The following is a 16,881-nucleotide window of genomic DNA, read 5'->3' as shown; positions in this document are numbered from 1 at the left end:
CCTGTTTCCACATTTCCAAGGTCATTTTGTTCGATAATTCAGAATACCTTGTAATCTGAAACCCTTCAAGTTGCCCACTGTGCTTTGCTTTTGATGCTACCCTGCTTTACTATTAATCACACTCTTTTCCTTGTGAGAGGGTCTCGTGAGGCTTGGTGCTGCTGCAGTATTTTGTGTACCACATGCTGGGTAATAATATGCAAGAATGTATCTTTCTTAAACGATTTCCAGTCAAAAATAAATCACACTACCTCCACTGACTTCTGGAAACATTAAATATTGTTAAAATTTAAATGTTTTAAGAATGCAAACGTATGTATTTTTCTAAAGACATTACTATGACAGCTAAGAATCTTGTCATCTGAAAGCAACTTCAAGCTAAAATGACAAATTTCTTTCATTCCCATTGCAACTGAATGGGAATATCCACTTTGTACTGATTGCAAGGTCCTTCCCAGCTAGAGCCAGTTAGTTTCATATATGAAGAATTTGCATAATTGCAATTGAAAACTAATAGTAAGCAACTCATGATATGTTTATTGGCAGAGGACAATTACAGATAAGCAATTATATCTTCCTCGAAACAGCCATCATAAAAGATCCTGTGCTTTTATAATATAAAATCAAACGAAGAATATAGAGATTGAATATGAAAATAATATGAACTACTTTGGATATCAACTGTTTTGTTTAGACTGATAGGATACTACTTTTCATGTTTTTCTCCTGCAATGTTTTTTCCCTTGCTTAATTATCCTCCTTTAACTAAGAAGCAAGAATGGAAAAATAACATATGCAAGACAGAACTAATACACCACACACACTATCTCCAGAGAAGGAGACTCCACAACCTCTCTGAAGATACAAAGATATCACAAATGAAGAGACACTTTCAAAAAATAATTTTAACTTAGCACATCAGATTACTTTTTCTGCTAATAACATGAAGTGTTATTTGCAAAGGCTTTATTAACATGTAAAGAAAGTCTCAGCAAATCCAGTTTTGAAACTGGCAGTGACAACTATTGCAAATTTCCCTTCAAGAGATTACCAAAAAAAAATCTAAGTACAAGATATCCTGTTTATCAATTACACTAAAAATATTCATTAATATGTACATATTTCAATAGTTTGAATACACACAAAAATTTGAGGAAACAAATATACTAAGACAGCAGGCCATCTTGGCTTAAATAGGTCACCACTGGTTGCAAACAGGAAAATAAAATCAAAACAAGAAATATCTCCAGAGAAATTTTTACTACCCATCGCTCATATCATGAAAACTTTGGGAGGAGAAGTAAAGTGAATGCTGTTCCTAAATATGATAAATCTGATTTGATCACTAAGGCAACCATAAGCATGTACTGCTGACCAAATACACTTTTTATGAGTCTATCTGGACAAATGATTTGGAATTTCATAATTTAGTCTCTATTTTAATAGTTGGTGATCCATTTCAGTTTATTAATAGTATTCTAAACTCAACAACAACAGAAACAATCACTTACTTCTCAGATTTCCCATTCCAGGAGTCACGTTCATTCTGGGAGGCAATGTGCTGTGATATGGTGGAGTAGTGCTGAACAAAATATCATTTGGCAAGGCCTGGTCTATCATTGAACTTCGAGAACTAGCATATGAAGATCCTCTTCGATTGCTACATATGCTCTCATCAGATAAGGTACGATAGAGTGTCCTTCGTGGAGAAAGGTTTCCATAAAATGAAAACTAAATAAGAAAATATGAACACACAAAAATACATATTACTGATTCAATTAATACACATTCTACCATATCCTATCACCAATCCTTGGAGTATTTTTCTGGGTAGGCATTCTGGAATTCTTGAGCTAATAGAGAAGATTAGAGATCAATTCTACCACAGCCTCAAAGGAGTTACTGAATTGGATTTTGACACATTCTCTTGATATTTTGGAAAATATCACCATGAATTAATCAGATACTGTGTAGATTTATTAATTCTGAAATGTTAAACAAAATCTCCAAAACCTTATAAAGAAATGGTTTCCAGAACCATACTCTGGCAAAATCTATTCAAGACCATACATAGAAGTACTTGATTTTGATATTAACCATTTTGCACTCATATAAGGTGCAATATAATTCATTTGATGATGAAAGTGATTTGAGACATTGTAGTTCTCCAGAAAACATGAAATAGGCTCAGAAGAGAGGATAGATTTCAGTGAATTTCAGTGAATGCATTTCAAAAAGTTACTTAAAGGACTACTCGGAACATCAACAGTAAAGTAATAGTTACTGTATTGTAAAACTGGCCCATTGCACTTCATGACTCATTCTTCAGCACCGGAAACCCAGTTAATTTTTCACATCTACCAAGGCCAGTTATTGTCTGACTGGTTTGTCTTGCWTGTGACAGGTTAATGTCCTGTCCTATTGTCCTTGTAATTAATTACAAGTTGCACGCTCCCTGTGTAGAATGTATGCTTAGAAGTAGTAGTTTTTTAAAAGACTGACTGTATCATAGAGTTTAAAATATTGTTATATTGTTATACATTATACTTTGTTATATTTCTGGCAAAATTTGCTTGCAGGSAATTACTTTCAAAAGGAATAGACAGAAACAGTCATGCACAAGCAAACACAGCCTTTACAAAATGGTTTAATACATATCGTAGATCTAGTTCAGGAAAGCATCTATCTTGAGGACAGTAAAGTACATGCTTAATTATTAGAATGCTTAGCTCTGTCCAAAATAAAATTGGGGCACTTGCTTGGATTCTAACCTAGGAAAGCATCAAAGTACTAATAAAGAAAAAAAAAAACCACACACTAGGTTTAGAGATTTGATCAAAACAGACATGGGTTAGGGGAGCTGACATTAGACCAAAACTTTCTTTCAACACATATCTAAAATAATCACAATGGTAGACATAAGCAGCATCCCTAAATGAATGGCAATACGGTATCGTTTTTATAAGCAGTTAGAAGATTATCACAAATTCTTCAGAAGATTACCAAAAATCCCTTAGACTTGTTAGAGACCATGTCAGGCAAAAAGTTAGAAAACTTCACCCTCTGAATCAAAGGRTCTCCCATTCTCTTTCCTGCACTCAGGATCCACAGCGGGCATCCTGTTCTAATTCTTATCTCTCACTCAAGTCTTYCAACCTCATACTGCATCTTCTGTCTAAAAAGGTTGGTCAACAGCTAGCTAAAGGYGTTAAAAGCTAATTGTTGGAGCTATGCAGTTTGCTTTCAGGGTGTGACAGAAGTTAAACAGTTTTTATTCTAGAAAGCTCATAATTCCCTGAAGATATGAACAAGGTGAAACAAAACCAAACCAAAGATGTGATTTGGTCCTGTAAAATCTCTCACACTCAAAAATTCCTTTTTGGCTTTGCTGTCAAAGGTAATTGTTCAACCTGTGCCAARACCACTACCACCTACTTCAATTACTACATAATGGAAGACTGGATCCTGCTGACCGAACGGCTGTCAAGATCTTCTCTGAACCAGAGTCTATGGTCTCTCCCACTTGCAGCTTTACTTGCTGAACTTTTGTTTGGGTGTCATGGGAGGGGAAGGGGACAACAGTAATTTATTTCAGGATGGTCATATTTCCTCACTCGTTGATGTTTCTTATTCGAATAACCAGAAATATGGGCAGTTCTTGCAATTATCACAGAAAACTAATTATAGTATCAAGCATAGATCATAACGATCTCTAAGGCATTATTCCTAAGAATTCAAGCACATAAAATGCATCCTCAACATAGTACATGTTAAAAAAAAATGTATGATCTGAAGTTTGAATTCACCTCTGCACTTAGAGGATTCCTATGTGTTACTTTTGTTCAGACATTATGATTATGCTATTTCAAACCTATTATAAACATAGTAGGTTAAGATATATCCAGTTATAATTATCATCTCAGGTAATTCAATTGCTTTGTGTATTATTCCACATTAGGTAGAGAATTCAGAACTGTGCATACTTTGCAGAACATAAAATTTTAAGTTCTGTATGTACTTTTCATGAATTCTTTAATGTTACTGATTGTCTTCACGTGMCGATAATCAGCTCCATGCTCTCCACTAGCAGACAATTATGCCTTTTGAGCAGTTAATGCCGATATTTACATGAAATTGTGATTCAGCGTTCAAGCAGAATTGCTAGCACTGAGTATTGTGAGGCAGGAGAAAGCAGGCTATTTTTATTCATATGCCTAAATATGGTTTGAGGCATATCAATTTAGGTACCCAACCTTGAAAATGTTATTCTAAATCTTTGAAATTATAATTAACTAGCCCACCCTTTACAGCTGAGCAGAGGCATATTCAAACAAATACTGGATTTAATACATAACCACCAAAATAGGTATCATTTTCATATTGTGGGAAATGATATTGTGGGAATTACATGAGTATTTATAGCCTTCCTATGGAATATATTTAGTTCATACAAAATGAACTCATACTTTCTTCATACTAATTTTAGGAACACTAGTAAATCATTTCTGGATAATTGYGTCCAAGAGATACAGAGCCAAAGAAAGTAGCTAACCTTTCTTCTTCCCTCCTCCACCGAGAGATTGTCTGGCAACATCAGCTTCAGAAAATCTTCTTTGGACAATACTTGCTGGCTTTCTACAATGGTACTCCCCACAGAAGTCTGAAGTGGGCTTGATGCAGACACTGCATCAATATCACCATACACTCTGTTGAGACAATTAGCATGGTAAGTGCTATTGGATTTGCAAGGCTACATTTATTTTCAATCATGAAATAAAATTTGCTTGCAGAATCTTCTGGCATAGGACACTCATCCAGAACATTTTCCAATCATTTTGAGTATATTAAACTGTGGGTCCAAGACRAAATTCTTAAACCACTAAAAGAAAAAAAAATGATTGGGAATTCTTCAGAACAATTAAAAAAGCATAAAGCTTGTTCCTCCCATCTTGCCTCTTTTTTGCACACTATACTTCTTTATTTTTGAACTTGTGTTTAGATCTATGTTTTCAATAATTCATCACAGATCAAAATATTTTAACTTCCACTTCTTTAACAAATGAGAAAAAACAGTAATTTGTGGTGTGACATTGTGTCCAGCTTTACAGTCTGACAAAATTACCATGGTCATCACTGGCAATATTTGAAGTATATTTGTAACCAATTGTACCATGTGCCAAGTATGTTTTATTATCCACAATTTCACAAAGCTGTTAAAACAGCCATCTTCTTTAATTATCAGATAAAAATGTATTTACAGTCAACAGAAGACTGTCAAACTGAGTTATTATCTTTCAGCTTTCTTCCAGTGAGAAGGAGAGGAGATAATTTTAACTGGTTTACTYTGGAAATGCAATTTAAGGAACCAGAGATTCTGAAACACACAGAACATATATTTGAAGTCATTACTTACTGCCAAGTGCAGCATAATTAGTGACTGTATCCTCAGCAGAGAGGAAACAGGCTTGGCTACAGTAAGTTGTAATTCTCAGTGAATTATATCCTATAGTGGCACAGCCTTCAGCAATTGACCTGATTTTCATCACCATTGATGATTGAAGATGTTATTTTATTCAACATAATTACCTACAGTTAGAAATTTCCTCTCTGGGATATACAGAAATCTTTCCTAGAATGAAAGAAGCGAAGAAATGCTCTATGGTATGGAAACAAATAAAAATGTTTTCTGATATGTGAAGTGCTGCATCTTCAATTAATATTTTTTAAATAGAGCTAGTTCTTGAAGATGCTGTTCAAAATTGCTGTGGTTTTAGTTTAAATGCCATGCTTCATTATACAATTTTGTTTCAAGGGTTCCATCCAACATAAAGAAAAATTGTTGTAGGAATTCATCAACTTCATAATGCAGAAACTTGTGGGACCAATGAAGCTGCCATTTTTCTATGCCAACTTCTACTATGCCTGAACAATGACTGAACAATTTAACAGATGAAAACATTGGGGAAAAGAAAAGAAAAATTTACAGTATAGGAACAAAAAGAACACTATGATCAGAACTGGAGTGTAATAGCACCTACTACTTCTGAAAATTAGGAATTCAAGAGCTTAACTGTAGACTTTTATTTTTTAGTACATATATTCTAGTCTATATTTTTAAATATGAATCTTACTACAAACATGAACATATGTGCAATATAAGACAATATAGGCAAACATCTCATTCCCATTAAACAAAAGAGTAATCTCACATTACACATTTGAGAATCATCCACTACAAGCCACCTCGCCAATTTATCAAGACACACAGGGCTGACTACAATTTATCGAGAAGCAGAACTAAACAACTTATGTACAATAAGAAAGCAATGAGATTAACAGAGATGATGTTGAAGATAACAGGAACTTAAAAGATGATTTCTAAGCAGCAGAGAAAGATGGAAAATATCTGTATCTGAGGTACTGCATCTTTTCCTTTAAATCTAAGCCTTTTACCTCTGCCCAAGAACACCACATTCTTCATTAGCTATTCCTATGTTAAGCTGAAAATATGGTTGTTCATTAGAGCTGATCAGAAAATTTTTGGCCAAGTGTCACTTTCTAAAATAAATAAATAAATAAAAAGGTAATTCTGCTGAAGCCTAYATATTTTGTAGTCTCTTGACTATGTGGGTCACATAAGCCCAMTCTAAATCTTTCTTTTGTGGGGTAGTTAGAAAACAATGCTGGAGTAAAGATGATATGGGTCCAAATTCCTATTCCAGGTAATCTGGTTAATACCTTTGAAATGGGTAGTGGAAGGACATGAAAACTGGTACCTAATATCAGTCCTGTGTCCTAACCACCAGTTCCTATCTGTTCTTAAAACACAAAGTCAGAAAAAGATATTAAGAATCCACCAAACTACTTTCAAMTGGCACTTTTTTTTTTAWACTATCTACCATAGAATGCTGTTAAGTTTTTGGTCATCTCTCTCAACTCTAATGGATTAGCTGGTATAATACGTAACAAGGTTTAACAAAGAACGTCAAAGTAAGTTAGAGACTTTTTTTCAAATAACTGTAGGGTTCCTGGGGATTTCCAGAGGAGTTCTTTACTTTAATAAAATTACAGCTTCCCAGTTGTTTTCTAGGAATTTAAGAAGAAAAATCAAAATGTCTGACACAACTAACTTTTTGCTTACACAGCTGTTTCAGTAATTTCTTTCAGCTTGCTTTATTTTAGACATGGGGAAAAGACACAATTGAATAGAACAGAGGAGAAACAGTAACCTGCAGTTATTACCTTTTTTGACATGAGGAAGAAAACCCTCATACATTTAAAAGTGAAAAGGAAATCTGTATTTTTTCATCTTTCTATCCTATTGTAAAATTTATTTTCTTTATACTTCTCCTCCAAACAAAGTTAAAACAGAGTTCTTACTCATGGCATTCAGAAACTTCAGATTCTTCAGGTGTAGGACTGCCTTCTGATTTTTTCCATCCAATGACATATTTACTCACTGCTCCTTGTCTGTGGTATGGTTTTGAAATCGACCCAGAAATCTGTTGACTACTATTCTGCGATACTATATAGACTTTGGAGGTATCTAGGGAGCCACTCTTCTTAGAGCAATGTGTTGATGGGCTTCCTGAATGATGCGACCCACTGTAAAAGTAAAGAAAATATATAAAAGCAAAAATGAAGTCTGCAATAAAATAACAACTCAGAAACTCTTCACTCAATAAACAGCTATTATTTTTAATATTAAGTTTTTTTCAAGGTTAAAATTAAGGCAATAGAATCAATATAATAATTTCCTGGATACCAGCAGCATATATATTAAAGCTCTGATAATACATACATGCACATATGMATGTGCACAAAGTTGTTTTAAGTTTCTAAAATGAGTAATGTTACAATTCAATGTGCTGAAATGCCACGGCAAATTGATATGAATTAAGGTTAAAGGACTTAGTTCAATATATATATATGGGATGAGCATGTGTGCAGTTTTCAGTATATATGTACATACATAATATATGGTATAATTCCATTTATGTCAGGAATTACATAGGGAATTATTTGGGCCCCAAATATCTCTCTAACGTTAAAACTTCTGTGCCTTCCCACTTCATGATAATTTTGCTAGCCCACATCAGTTTAAGATCAGTCCTTCATTCAGTACAGTTGAGAACTTATTACCAGAAGTAATTTTTTTGTTAAACAAAAGCAGTTTCCTGGATGATTTTAATAGTGTCTTTTATCATGAATAATAGCACTGGTAGGCTCTAATGAAACCTTTTACTGAAGATTCTAAAAAATACTTTAAAATGAACTAATAATGTAMAGACTTATTTGAAGAATAAATTTCTTCTTTTTTTCTTACAAGTGAAGTAATTGAAGTATTCATGAACCACCTGTCTTGACTAGAATCATAGGCTGGAACCTGAAGCTGCAGCTCCTAACTTTCACTGCTGTTCGCCAAACACCAAGTACAGTGCTATCTTTTATTTTAATCCCAAGATTACCACATTCATTCAAAGAGTTCAGAAGGTGTTGGTGAAAGTGTAACATATATATATACTTTGCTATCTATGTCATTAGGTCAAATTAAAATGCCTACTGTGGAAGAAAAATAGATCATTTAAAACAGGGAATTAATAATTTTGATCATAGTTAGTAGGCACATTTAGCTTAAAAACAACTAACTTTCTTCCTCCCTCTTCTCTTTTCTCCCCAAAAAAGTAAAAATAACATTATAATTTTATTAGGAAGGTCAACATAAAAAGCAATAGGATTGCTCTTTTGCTTGTTTTCCTTACAAAATACATGAAGAAATGATGTAAAGACATAACAGTGAAGAAAATAATTTAGTCATGAAAACTTGAAGTTGAAAGGCCAAACGAAGCAGAATGTAGAATGTTAGTTTGACACTATGGAAAGTACCCAGAGGATTTTAGATATCTATTTGTAACTAAATTTAATAAAAATCGAGCATCTAATGTTCCTCATGTCAGTCTCATCTGCAGGCTTTAAACAAGGGAATATTTTTCAAAATAAAGAAATAGAATGCCTACAGAAATCTGCTTTAGTTAGTGAGGTCAATGCAACTGTCTGAATAAGCAGCATATATTTTTAGAAATCAAGAAGTATTGATAACCTATATAYGAAACAATGCAAAACTGAAGGCAATGAGGCTGTTTCAGCTACAGTAACCTAAAGGTATTTGATAATTCATATGTGCAATGAATATACAATAGGAGAGATCAAAATCATTAATAACAAAACTCTGAGACAAGGTTTTGCATCTATCAGGTCAGTCCTGCAATATGAGATATTGCTTTACACAATAGATTTAAATCTGTAAYCCTTATTCAGATACTACAGCATTAATCTTTTCAAGATATTCTTTTATATAATGACGTTACAGAATCAGGCCAGTATTTCCAAATAACATCTTTCCTGTGTTTTGCACGTTATCTATTCAGTAACTAGAATAAAATTTTAGTAAGGAAATGTTACATTTACAGATCAATGATCTTCCACCAGTCTGTGGGCTTWTTTCCTCAGGTTTTACACTGTTTAGCTATGACAGAAGTTTACTACTAAACATTTCTAACTGTGAATAAATGCCTCAGTCATCTTAGATTATAAACAAATAAAAACTCAGTCTCTGACCAGTTGAAAAATATATATGGGATTTGGCTGTAAATGTCACACAATTTTGGCCTAATTTGAAGGACACGTAAGCAGAGTTTAAATAAAAGGCTGTTCAGTCAATATAACAAATTTGCTGTTTGATTATTTTSCCATACTGGTTGATATTGCAAATGGAAAAACCAGAGGGAAAGAACAACAACAAAAAAATCTCTTTCCATGCTTTACAGAGCCAAAACCTTAACATATAGACCAAAGCTTCAACTTCAAAGTCTCCATAAAAGGGGAATTAAGAGATAAAGGCAACCAGCTGTAGAAGTGTGCCTTCACAGTTTGCTTTAGAACAGATGTACCATGCATACATTCCATTGATAACAAAAAGGATGAGTGCAAAATCAATTATAAATTCAGTTCAACAAACTTGTAAAGAATACATCACAATAATTCAAATAAAGGGGAATGGTATGCAATGCTGATTTAGTACAAGTAAAAAAATTCCATTGCAATTTCTTTGATTTCCTTCTGCTTTAAATCCCAGGTCATTTGTTGYGCTGTACTAAGAAGTATGCAAAGTCAAGTTCCAGGGGCAAAAAAAGACATTAGTAAGACTAATTGGTGTCAAGATAACATGACTGGGGTGTTTTGACCTGTTAAACTCACCATAATGAAGAAATGCAGGAGGAGATACTAATGCTAAACTCACGCTAATAATGCAAAGCATCATGAAAACATGTTATGCTGACACTTGCTAATTTACAATGATGAAAGTAAAGTTGTACGATTTCCAATATTTTAGTTATCAGTTGATTACTGGTAAAATAGTTTGGAACTGTCCAAGATTAAATGTAATATGTTTTAGTAAACTTTTCTATGATGTATGCCATTATGCCATATGATGTGACTTCTCAAATATGAATGAAATTGTTTTTAAAATATCTCTCAGAAATAAATTGTGAAAAACAAATTAAAAACATTCTGGAGAAAAACAGAAATAAAGAATTTTTTATACCACTTTGCTTTGACTTAGGGATGTTTCCCAACTTTGAAAATCTAAACAATGTGCACAAGGTCACATTTAAAGTCTCCTTTGGATTTGGGAGCAGAGCTAACTATGCATTTTTATGCAGACTCATCAAAAATGCTTAAAAATTGCTACAGTTTCTCTATAGGTATTTAAATACAGCAAAAATTGAAAACAGTTAGGTGCATTTACAAAGACAGATAAACAGAACAACAGGGAAAAAAAGGAGAATCTAATCTATAACCAGAAATCCCTGATTGGTAAACAAACAAACAAACAAAAAACAACAACAACAAAAAAAACCCACATACCTGGAATGAGAGGATATTTCACTTAGGTCTCCCATACTGCCTTCAGCTGTATGACTGGTAGAAATAGCAGAGGCATAGCTATGAACGGCATAGATTTTAGCTGGCTCATCATCTGGCCCAGGAGTTTCAGAAGATTCAGTCCACTGCTCAGTACGACAATGTGCTCCAGACCTGCTGCCAGCAAGATGCAAAGGGGCCAGAAGTGGAGCAGGCATACAAGGAGCTGTATCAATTCCACTGTCAGTAGAAGCTCCTTTTATATATGTTAATCCAAGCAGTTCAGGGTCCATCAAATCTCCAGAACCAAAGTGTTTTTCATCACTGTTGCTGGATGTATTACTGGATAGAGTATTGCTGCTTGAGTGGCTGGAACAGCTTTTGTCTCCAATCTTAACAACAGCAACAACAAAACAAAGACATCCCCCAAAAGTTAAATGATAGAATTTTTATTTTCATATAAATTTCTGAATTTATGCTGTTCAAAGAGGACTTAACCCTTATTACAATATRTTATAACTGCAAAATATGAAAAACACTAATTATACCACCAGTTTCTACGAAATGAATTACATGACTGGCTAGACACTGTAGAGACTGATGTCATTCCAAATAAAAGTGAATTTTAGGCTTCAGTTACATCTTCTGTAGCAAATCCTGTATTACACTTGAATTTGCTGATTATAGGCCTTACTTAACATCCATAAAATTGTATTTCAGAATAGTTAAAATAAACACTTCTTAAAGCTAGAAGAATTGGTAATTATCTGTTTAAACAAGTTCCACAGCAAATCTGAAGAACACTGAAGACTGAATTACCCTTGGCCTTTTCTCAGTGTGGGTGAAATATACAGTTTATTGGATCAAATTCAATTGCATGTGTGGCTACTTGAATGGAAGCCAAGTTCAATGTATGTGTACCAGATGAAAGTAACTTGAGTCACAGGACTCTAAGCTAGGCATGGCTATTGAAGTGGAAGAATTCTGTCGGAGTGTGTTCCCAGCCAGAGGTTGTTCTTTTTAAGAGGTTTTATAGAGAGTCAGATTAATTTACCTATGTGCCAAAGCAACCAGAAGAAAGGTAGATGGACCTCTGTTAGGTAGAAGGGAAGTGGGAAGGGTTACATGATTCCCTTTCTAGTATACATATATGAACATAAGTGTTGCTTACACATTAAAAGCTGTCAGACAAAGCAGCCTTTACAGAAATGACATTTCTATTTCATGTAGGAATCAACAGGATGGAAAGTTGGAGAAATTGTTTAAGAAGGGGAGAGGGGGAACAAGGTTAAATTTGCATTCATTCTGAACCTTGTACAAGATGGTGGTTACTTTAAAAACAATAAACCGATTGATGAAAATGAGCAGTTTTAGCATGGAGAGGAACATAGGGAAAGGTGTTCAGAGAAAAGGTGTATCACTTTGTACTGTAAATGTAAAATGGAATCAAAACGGAATGAAATAGAAAAAAAACCAAATTTTCTTGTGCCAAGAGAAATTTGTATATGAAGGCTCAGTTTGGCCCTGATAGCAACTTCTAGTTAAATATTGTCATGCTTGTTAAATATTATGTCATAGAGCAAGATAATCGGAGCAGCGTGTAGTGGAAAAGAGTATATATCTGTGTTGTCGGTATAAAAAAAAAAAAAAAAAAAAGAAAAAATGCAAAATCAGCAGGAATATAATATTCAATCAAGGGATCAGGAGAACAAAGAGCCCTTGAGGACAGCCAGAAAAACTTTTCCCCTCTCCCTCCACAAGTTAAAACAGGTAACAAGTTTGAAAAAAATGTTTTTCTAATGCTTAAATATATTACAGAGTTCTTGCTCATTTGCAGTAGCCCTCAGTGCGAATTTCACTGGCCATTCCAAACTGGAAGTGCCATGTGGCAAACTGGGCTGAGCAAAAAAAGGGAGGCATAGGAGAATGTTACAAAGACCTCTACAAGGCAATGACCATTTTTTTACTGCTTTACAACATATAACAAATAAAGAGTATCACCTTGTTAGAATTATCTTTATAATGAAACTATTCTTGTTTTGTACAATACAGTTCTCTTGCACCTGCAGTGCACATATGTACATGCATGCAAACACTGCCTAAGTCCATTAGAAAATTTTCTGTTGAGAACTCCACCATCTTAAAAGTATCACTGACATAAAAAAATCTAATTAAGTTCATCGAAACATGTATTTAACTTTGGTATCCACACTGTATTTAATGTTGTTTCATATACTGATTCCAGCTTCACATCAACTTTGACTTAATGAGAAAGTAATTTTGTCCGCATGTGCATAATTATGTAGCATGATTCTGCTTATAATATTACTTTTTTTGAGAAATCTCAGATTTTCATAAGGTAATGTACATCGGAAAAGAATCTGTTTCCAGATTATCAGCATAAGTTTACAAATAGCATACAGGTTCCTATTACGTGTAACAGGAGGTTCACATTAAAATCACAAAAATAATAGAAAAGAACAAAGCGTATCATTAGTGCTGAGAATTTTGCCACTACTAAAGACAAGTGTCTAATCTAGATGGAAGAATCATCTGCTCACCACTCCCAATATAGAAACTGCATTTTTACAGTGATTACTTATAATTACAGTACATACGTATTTCCTACCACAAAACAATAAGCTGTATGGTGAATATAATTTTGTTATTTAGTATGTGAAATACTTTGGAGATTAAATAAGCCAATATAAATGAAACATAGCCTGCATTAGCTAGGCTTTTATCTCCTCAGTGCCCCAGATCCAAGCCTTCTTAAAGTTCCTAGCTTACACAGATTAAGCATGTTCAACTCGCTCCAGGTGCAGATGAGCATACTCTTTGCCTTTCAAAACCTGCACGGGCTTTCCTAAACTATCAAAATATATTTTTAAGATGTGTTTCTTCAAGCCCCATTTTTTTTTTTTATTTTCAGTCGTTTTTAAGAGTTTTGAATGACATACAAGTAAAAGACTTACATGTGAAAGTTTGTTTGGAGAGTCCTTGCCACTGCCTTCTTTTTGTAAAGCCCGGTCTTTGTAGGAACTCAGGACTTTGGTCGATGGTGCATGCCACTTCGTTTCTGCCATAAATAACTGTGTTTTAATTTCTGACTGCTAAAAAGATGAGTATACTGTACAAAGAAAAACAGCATATGGCTTAGTGCTTTAAACATCAGGTTTTAAACCTGTACGCTCTTTGGAATCAGAGATGAATATCTTTGCAGAATTTCCTAAGATCTAGTTTTTCAATGATAATTAAACAAAGCTTACTGTTTAACCTGCTTTCCATAGTTCATGAGGCTTTCAGAAGTTCAGAGGTAGTTCATTTCAAGTATTATCTAAACATTCCACAGCTTATTCTGTTAGACTGTCCATAGCAGTCCCTACTTTCACTGTTATATTATGTGCTGTTTGGGTATTCAGAGTGGCTGCACTTCTGATATTGATACTGCATTGTAAAAAACATTTTAAGATACTGTATTCGTTATTACCAGAATGTCTGGTTCCTTCCAACGTTTCCTCTCGGTCTCTGCCTCCTTCACACTCCAGTGAACCTGAACCTTGGTGTTCATGAAGTAAAGGGGATTGGCACCTTTTAACATAAGCAGAAAATTAAGCTGTTGGGTTTTTTTCCTAGGAAACTAGTTACATGATGAACATCATCATGTTTTACACTTCAGAGCAAATATTCTGTGATTAAACAATCACACCACCCAATCCACCAAGCTARTAACATTTCCAAATACAGAACAGAAATATTTACATGTAATTTTCTCAACAGCACACTGTTATGTCTTAAGTATGAACAGACCAAAAGACACTAAATTTTAAGCATTTAAGCTTGAGGTTATATAGACAAAGCTTTTTGCAGTGAGTTAATTATGGAAATTCAAGCTTAACTGCTTCATAAACCAAGCCCCACTGAAAATGACTGTGCATGTTATTGCAGAATTTCACATTCCAAGCATGYTGGCAACTAGATTCATTGCTTTGTTTTTCTGCCATTTTTACTTAAAATCACGACTGATGCCTCTGGTCACTTCAGATTTAAAAACTATGAAGATTCTTCAGATCTTATAACCTGAGCTCCAAATTATCAGGTACATTTTGCAGAAGGTAAGTTATTTCACAAAGCAACACACTAAAAACAAGGTTGCTATTAATAATTACTGTGCAGAAAAAAAATGAAACTAGATGAATTTTCATGTATTTCTTGTTCAAAAAATTGCTACAGTTTTATCTGAATTATTAACATCTATCTAGCTGCCAGAGATTTGAGTGAATAATCTGAAATTCCTTGAGGTAGATCCAAAATATTTCTTGTGTCTGCTACATGAGATATTTTACACATAAACATACATGCCAAAGCAATATCCTCCTTACAGACAAGAAGTCAAAATGATGCTTTCAGTATTCATATTTTTTCATAAAAGCTTTAAAATCATGTGGYAAAACTGGAGTGCTTTTAGATTATGCTATGTAGATACTGCCATATCTCAGCATCTTATAACAGAAGTGTTTTCAGCAGCTGTATTTGTACCACAAAATGATTATTTAAAGTAATCAAGAACAGATTTCTCATAAAATATTCTTAAAACATGTACAGTACATTGAGCTGGTCTCTTTATTCACAAATAGCTAACTTCTGAAACCTTCACAACTAAGGGATGAATAGGGGTTGGAAAGAACCTGTATACTGCAACTGTTTGATAGGAAGAAGAGACTTCAGAAATATTGCTACTTTTCTGAGCAAGAATGGAGGCCACTGGAACAAGCACAGTAGGAAATACAGTCTTATAATAACCGAAGGATCAATTACCCTTCCACTGAAGCAAAAGGAGAAGAAAGGGTAATTTTATTCTTGTTCTGAGTTACTAAACTGATGTGTGTTAYTCCTGGGAAGGTAGTGCATGTTATTTATCTGGAACGTAAAATAACCATTTGGTCCTAAAGAGCTAAGTAGTATATGTAGTATAGTTTTAAAATTATATTGGCATACACGTTACATTAAAGATAGGCAAATCTGTGCTTCTTAAAGTTTATTAGTAAACTTTGCATATCTGTCTATGATGTATAGCATGCACATAACTTTTCTTTCAGAAAGATGATGCATGGAAGCTAGAGTAAGATATAAAGTCATCAATACCCGTCATATCCCACTTGCTGTCTCCACTGGCTACTCCCACTGGGTCCTGGGTCACTGGAGGAGGACTGGTTGCTCGGAGAACTTCTGTAATGTTGACTAGAATCATTAACAGTGCACTGAAGTATTTGTGGAGTTTCAGAATTGAACTGTTTCTTTTACAGAAATAAATCCATGTTTACAATTAAAAATGAGTTATACAGATGCAGAATGAATACTTAATGTATATTAATTTGGGAATGTATAGTTTTATCTTTGTTTCCRATCATTTAAGTAAGTATTTTTAAATATATTATTTCATTATTAACAAAATATTTCCAAATAAAAWTTTTTAAAAGAGCATAAACTTTAAAAAGGACAAAAAGATAGAGACTAATGGCTAAATCCTACTTTCCTTATATCTACCTTTACTTCTGAAAAGTAGGATTACTCATGATCACAGCAGCTGGATCAGGCCTCAAAATTTACATGTGGAAATCTCTTGTGGTGAATTAGAAGTAATTATTAGTCTCTTTGCATGTATTCCAATTTTGAATGTAATAATTCAGAAAACRCACAACTGATACTTTTATTATATTTTGCGCTAATAATCTTTGACATAGAAGAATAACATGAAAACAGTTTCATTAATAATGTTATTTTGTGCTTATTATTTAAAATTTGAGCCTTATGTCTTTACAATGTCTCCATAGTAATTCTTCCAGGATTTTCAGACAGCTGAAATACAATGTTCAAATGTGTTCTTGATTGCTCTCCTTTCCTTTGCTTCTGTGTATATCATCCAGAACTCTCCAACTTAATTTCCCTCCTCAG

The 16,881-nt window shown here is 33.9% G+C and overlaps 1 protein-coding gene across 5 annotated transcripts in view; it reads right to left on the bottom strand.

Moving 5' to 3' along the window:
* SIPA1L2 (signal induced proliferation associated 1 like 2) overlaps positions 1 to 16,881 on the bottom strand; it is a 150,507-nt gene that overhangs the window by 17,802 nt on the left and 115,824 nt on the right. For 4 of the 5 annotated variants that reach the window (XM_085315472.1, XM_085315474.1, XM_085315475.1 and 1 more), the window contains exons 12-18: positions 16,072 to 16,167; positions 14,417 to 14,517; positions 13,902 to 14,005; positions 10,930 to 11,318; positions 7,381 to 7,605; positions 4,553 to 4,706; positions 1,512 to 1,731 (exon numbers count right to left, since the gene is read on the bottom strand). In XM_085315472.1, coding sequence (XP_085171598.1) covers positions 1,512 to 1,731; positions 4,553 to 4,706; positions 7,381 to 7,605; positions 10,930 to 11,318; positions 13,902 to 14,005; positions 14,417 to 14,517; positions 16,072 to 16,167 — 1,289 coding nt within the window. The remainder of the gene's footprint in view (positions 1 to 1,511; positions 1,732 to 4,552; positions 4,707 to 7,380; positions 7,606 to 10,929; positions 11,319 to 13,901; positions 14,006 to 14,416; positions 14,518 to 16,071; positions 16,168 to 16,881) is intronic. The other variant, XM_085315473.1, reaches the window with a different exon arrangement.

This window comes from Rhea americana, unplaced genomic scaffold, assembly GCF_003343005.1.
Source record: "Rhea americana isolate MKP2758 unplaced genomic scaffold, rheAme1 scaffold_43, whole genome shotgun sequence".
Classification (NCBI taxonomy): domain Eukaryota; kingdom Metazoa; phylum Chordata; class Aves; order Rheiformes; family Rheidae; genus Rhea; species Rhea americana.
Note: the sequence above shows the minus strand (reverse complement) of the source record. Positions and strands in the feature narration are given on the sequence as shown.